Below are 6,390 nucleotides of genomic sequence, written 5' to 3' on the forward strand. Positions count from 1 at the left end.
TGATAATACCAACATGGGCCAGTGAAGCGACGTCCTCCACAACTAGACTGAAGAACAAAAGGACAGCAACTTGTCTGTTCCCTTTCCCTGATTCCCCAACGCTGTTGCCCTCCCCCAATTCCCCAATAAAATCTTTGAAAAAGAAAAAAAGATTGCACAGTGAGTTAGTTACAGAGCTGGGTCCTAACCCAGGTAGGTCCGGTTCCAAAGCTCTATGCTCTTTTCCTACCACATTGGACTGCCTGACCCAGTGGGAAGTGCTAAAGGCCCTGAGTAAAGTGTCCTGGATAGATTAGCCTGGCATGAGGGGAAGAAAAGGGAGAGAAAGATGACCAAGGAAAGCATTATTGAGGCAGAGACATTTGAGATGGGCCTTCAAGAACAGGTAAAATTCCAGTGTGGGGAGATAATGGGGAGGGATCGTATGAAACAGGAAAAACAGTGGCCCCAAATGGGCTACAAGGTAGTTGTCTAGAGACCAAGTGACCAAGGCTTGACTTGGGGCAGAGGCAGTGAGGTTGGAGATTGAGGGACCAATGGCAGGGAGGTATTCTAGATGCAGAGTCCACACTGGTGTGATGACATACGGGAGGGTAGCTCAGAAATTTCCTTGAGGCTGTAAGGACAGCTGGTTTTTAACTGAAGCCTATTATGTGTCTTGATTTTTAAGAAACAGCAGTGTGGGGACAGCTCTTTCAGATCATTTCCAGCTCCCTGGAGTGGGAACAGTGTTTAGAGAAAGTGGAGAGGGAAGGAGAGGAGAAGAAAGGGAACACACTGAGTCCCAAGTACATGGGGGCACTGAGGCATGTCCTGTTATGGATGTGAGAAGTAGTTGTCATATAGCTGATGCTCTTTCCCATACTTAGGCCCAGGAGGCCTGTTCAAGACAAGTAGAGACAGAACAAGAGTCGAAGCTGACTGATTCTATAACACCTACAACACTTGTGCTATAACATGCTGTCTCCCAAGTCCCTTCCCGACACTCAGCTCCTTTGTGGTCTTCTCTCCCCAGTATCGGTGCTCTTGTGGGCCTGTCCATAGCAGCGGTGGTCCTCCTGGCCTTCATTGTCACTGCCTGTGTGCTTTGTTACCTGTTCATCAGCTCAAAGCCCCACAAGAAGTTGGACCCAGGCTTAAGCTTACAGACTACAGGTAAGAAAGAGGCCTTGTATTCACCAGGCTGGTATTTTTACAGAGGGGAGATATTTAGAAATGAAGTTTGGAACATTTATCCCATAAAGTGTTCCTGGAATATTCAGAAACAGTAGCACGTTTCTCAGGACATTTCATGATCTGAACATGCCCATCCTAAACTTTTCATTTGCTTAGTGTTTATCAAAATAATTTTATATAATCAGCATTCTGTTTGTTACACAAAGATTAACCCATCTTGTGGGGTTTTTTCTAACACAATGTTTTAATTCTAGCCTTAGAAAATGCAGACTGATTTTAATATTACCCACACAAAACACGATTAATAAGAAAAATTTGCTGCTCTCCAAATTTAATTTATTTAGACACTAAATATAGGTATTTTTCGATAATCTGATGTTCTAGACTACTCATTTCTTTGTAGCACAAGTCACCTAGAACCTCTCTACGGGGCCATCAAAAAAAAATGTTGCTTTTTCACAAGTTGTTATTGCGAAAGATACAAGTCCCTATTGACTAAAGATCTTTTAGTATAGTTTGGTAGACAATACTCAACATGGGTAATATTATTTACATTTTACCAATGAGAAAATCAAGACTGAGAGAGATCAGGTGACTTGCTCAAAGTATCACAGCTAATAAATGGTTAAGGCTGAAATCCAGCCCATGTCTTTCTGTCTTGAGTCATGCTCTTTCTTCTGCCCACCATACTGGGCCTGTACAGGTGTGTCACTAAGCACAAAATTATGTGATATCAAATGTAAGGAGGGTTTCAAAAAGAAAAGCAGACTGAATTAGTGTTGAGTTAGTGAAGGAGTTGGTTGGGCAAATAGAGGAACAAATGCATTCCAGGATAGAGAAAATAATGGGTAAAGGTGTGTGGGCAGGATTGAGTGAAACCTATGCAGTGACAGGGTCATTCACCCTGGGGCACCATAGAGAGTAAGGCCAGGCTGGACAGGGGAGGAATTGAAGCTAAACAGAAGAAGCAAGAATGGCAAACATCAGGGAGGGAGAAGGGGCAGGGTGGGTAATAGCTAAGATTTAGAGAAAGACAGAGAGGGCTTTTTCATTTGTAAAAAATTAATTTTCTAACTTAACAACAAACTGGGGCAACAAACAACAGTACCGGAACCCTTCTCAGATCCTGATGACTATGAATAATCCTGCTGTGGCTGAGCAGTGAAGAACAGGAGGAATGGCTTTTGAGGGTGGAAGACCTGGGAGGCAGTGGCAGGAGAATAGGAAGAAAGCCTGAGCATAGTCCGAGCCTTAGGGAGACCAGAGACAGCCCAGACTTCAACTTTAATAGAGAAAAAAAATCATAAAAGTTAATGAAAGGCATAAAAGAACCTATCTGATGAGATATGGCACATATATGGATAGGAAGGCTCAATATCATAGACATATCAGTTCTTTCCAAATTAATCTATAAATAAAAATCCCAACAAAAGGTTTCATGGAATTTGTCAAATTGACTCTAAAATTAATCTAGGAGAGTAAAGGCTCAAGAATGAACAAAACGGGCCGGCTGAGTTGCTCAGTTGGTTAAGAGTTAGCTTAAGAGCATGAGCTCTGAGCAACAGGCCCACCAGTTTGAGTCCCACATGGGCCAGTGATGCTGCGCCCGAGCTGAGCTGCCAATAGGTGGCAGGATGGCTGAGCTGGTGAGAGCACATGCTCCTAACAACAAGACTGCCTGTTCTANCAGTTCGAGTCCAGCCCGAGCTGAGCAGCCGCTGAGCTGCCAACAGGTAGCAGGATGGCTCAGCTAAAAAAAAAAAAAAAAAGAGCTGAAGACTCCCTTTGGACAAGCAGCTGGTCCTGTCACTGTCTGCTCCACCTTCTAGTCACCTTCTATTAGTAGTTCTGTTTTTGACCAGGATGTGAGCCAAAAGGCTTAGAAACCTTGCTGGTGGGCAGAGTTGGTGGTCAGGCACTGTATATTCACTGTCTCATTTAATCGTTATGAACACCTGGTGAATTAGGAACCTTTATGAATGAAGAAAATGAAGATTAAGAGGTAAAGGATTTTTCAGCTTATACGTGACAGAATCAGGGTTCAAACTTAGAAATGCCTGACTCAAAAGCCCTAACAAATGTTAGACTGCCCCTCCAATTCTTTTCTAGGGTGTCACAGTGGTTAATCTCTTTCAGAGTCATAAATCTTAGCTAACAGCTCTTCAATCCAATTTCCCACCCAGAGCAGGAATCTCTAAATTCACTGAAATGTGTACTCATCCAGGTGTTCTGGGCAATCCTGTCCAATAAATAGGGAACTTACCACCGCATGAGGCAGTACAATCACCATGGGACAACTCTAACCACTTAAAGTCCATCTTATACCAAGCACAGATTTTCCCTCTTGGGGTCTCCCCTGCTCTGTCCCAGCTCTGCCCTTGAGGGCTGATTCCTCTGTCCTGACAGACCACCGAAGACAATGCCCACTCCCTGATTGACCAGTTATCTGGGATATAAGCCCCCAGCTCTCCCACCCACTCCTCAAAGGACCCTATTTTGAGAGGGCCCTTTCCATCCAGATGCCTATAGATGTCCCTCATGAAAGGCGGGGTCCCAACCTGAGCACAAGTCTCCCAAATAAGAGCCTTATAAACAGTGAGTAAAACTCAAAAGAGGAAACAATGTTTAATTAAAGTACTTACAAGAACTAAATGTACTACATACTCTATGTGGAAAATGTGGACAGGACAGGAGAAATAAAGAAAGAAATCCTGCTCTGAGCAACAGCGGTTCGATGCCTGGCCCGAGCTGAGCTGCCGCTGAGCTGCCAACAGGTGGCAGGATGGCTCAGCTAAAAAAAAAAAAGAAAGAAAGAAATCCTGGAAGATCCAGTGTCTTAGCTTGGGTTCCCCATACGACTCAAAGAAAAGGATTTGAGGGCAAGTAGTTTATATGAAAAGCCATCCTAGAAAACACTGGTAGAGGGTGGGGAACTGAGGATGGGGAAGGGAAGGAGCTAACCATGGTGTTACCAAGCAAGAGTCACCACTGAGGGTCACCAGAGCTTAAATCTGCTAAACTCTGCCAGCCAGTGTAGAACCTATACTTCAGAGTCATCCCTCCTGAGAGCCAGGAAGCTAGGTATTTACATACCAATTTCTGTCAGTCATTGGTTGTGTGCTGGTATGAGAGGGGAGGCATTAATTTTCCTGCACTTCTGACCTGCTCACTGTGCAGACAGAGACTGTTCTGGGCCCAAGAAAACCCTCAGGCAAAGAGATACAAATGCCGGCATTTGAAACTCTGGCCAGACTATTTCACAATTATAAGACCCAATGGGACATGGATAGGACATCCACAGCCTGGGCTACACCCAGAGACAGCCTGTTAGCATTTTGGTATATTTCCATCCAACCTTACATATGTACAGTTACGTATATATTTATGTTTATTTAGCTGAGTTGGGGTTATGCAGTATATTTAGTAGTGTCCTACTCTTTTCACTTAACATTATCTCATCAGAATTTAGCCTTGATGTTACATATTATTTAAAAATATGTTTTTAATGGCTCTTTACTATTTCATTGCAGGTGTGTCCAATCATTTATTTAGCTGTGGGAATGCAGACTCTCCAAAGCTCTAAGGTGTCTGTTTAATGGAAATTAATCATCAGCTACTTAGCCATCAGCTAGCTGGTAATGAAATCTGAAAGAAATAGCAAGGGCAGGAGTCTGGGGCTGGGGTCCAGGAGGCGGTGGGCAGAAAAGCTGGAGGGGTCTGTGATATTATGATTTATAAGCTATTTGGCCTTCATCAACAGTTCCTGGCTCACAGCTCCCCCAAAGCTTGGGATTTCCTAGGTGCTGAGAATGATAAAGGTTGTCTTTTGTTATGTTAATGAGGTGACTTTTGGACCCCACCCAAGGGTAGGGGACTGGTTGCCAGGAGAACTGACCATAGGATTAGAGGTTTGGTACTTTCCCCTCCACTCTCCTGACCTCCAGGAGGGTGGAAGGGCTGGAGACTAAGTTCAACTGTCAGTGGCCCACCACTTAGTCAATCATGACTACATAATGAAGCCCCCATAAAACCCCAAAAGGACAGCTCATTGGTCTTGTTTTTGGAATGCTTCCATGTTGGGGAACCAGAATGCTTCCAGGTGCCACTGTGTCCCAAGCCCCACAGAAGCTCCTTTGTTTGGGACCTCATCCTATGTATCTTGGCACCTGGCTATTGATTCATAGCCTTTAATGTCCTTTATAATAAATCAGTAATCTATTGAGTAAGTAGTTTTTCTTGAGTTCTGTGAGGCCCTCTAGCAAATTAATCAAATCCAAGGAGGGGGTCATTGGAACCTCCAACCTATAGCTGGTTAGTCAGAAGAACAGGTAAGAGCCTGGGCTTGCAGCTGGTGTCTGAAGTGTGTGTGTGAGGGGGGGGGAGGCAGTCTTGTAGAACTGAACCCTTAACCTGTGGAATCTGATTCTATCTTGGGTAGATCATGTCAGAATTCGGTAGATCATGACACCCTACTGGGTCGGACAATTGCTTGATGGTGTGGGGAAATCGCCACACACATGTTGGAATTAGGTCTGGAAACCCTTTTCAGAGTCGTAGACAAGAAGAGCACACAAACAAAGCCTGGTACCTACCTATCTCCTACCTTGGGAGAACATCTGACAGTGCCTGGCACATAGTAGGTACTCAGTAATATTTACTAACTGCCTACTATGTGCCAGGGCTTGTTCCAGGGGAGGACACAGCGGATTAAATATGATCAGAATCTGCCTTCAAGGAACACACAAGTACCATGTTGAACACCTACTATGTGCCAAGAATATGACATATATCATTCATCCTCCTACCACCTGTGAGGTGCTGTGTTTTGATCATTCTCACTTTTCAGACAAAGAAACTGAGACTCCAAAGGTTAAACAACTTCATCAAGATTGCACTATGAGGGCCGGCCAAGTGGCACGTTGGTTAAGAGTTGGTTTGAGACACCAGCCCTGAGCAGCAGGGCCCAGGTTCAGATCCCACATTAGGGCCAGTGACGCTGCACCCTCTAAGCTAAGATGGTGAACAACAGCTCGACCTGGAGCTGGGCTGCCATGAGTGGCCGGCAACGGTGAAGGCTGCACTGGAGCTACAGTGGGCTCCCATAAGCTACTGTGAGCTCCCAAGAGCCACCGTGAGCGGCCGTCTGGTGACCGGCGACCGATCTGCCTCACCCGGGAAGAGTGCAATGATAATACCAACATGGGCCAGTGAAGC

The 6,390-nt window shown here is 44.9% G+C and overlaps 1 protein-coding gene across 1 annotated transcript in view; it reads left to right on the forward strand.

Annotated features, from left to right (window-relative positions):
- SHISAL2A (shisa like 2A) overlaps nt 1–6,390 on the forward strand; it is a 28,587-nt gene that overhangs the window by 7,425 nt on the left and 14,772 nt on the right. Inside the window, exon 2 of the mRNA XM_019625932.1 lies at nt 1,016–1,155. Coding sequence (XP_019481477.1) covers nt 1,016–1,155 — 140 coding nt within the window. The remainder of the gene's footprint in view (nt 1–1,015; nt 1,156–6,390) is intronic.

This window comes from Hipposideros armiger, unplaced genomic scaffold, assembly GCF_001890085.2.
Source record: "Hipposideros armiger isolate ML-2016 unplaced genomic scaffold, ASM189008v1 scaffold_646, whole genome shotgun sequence".
Taxonomy (NCBI): domain Eukaryota; kingdom Metazoa; phylum Chordata; class Mammalia; order Chiroptera; family Hipposideridae; genus Hipposideros; species Hipposideros armiger.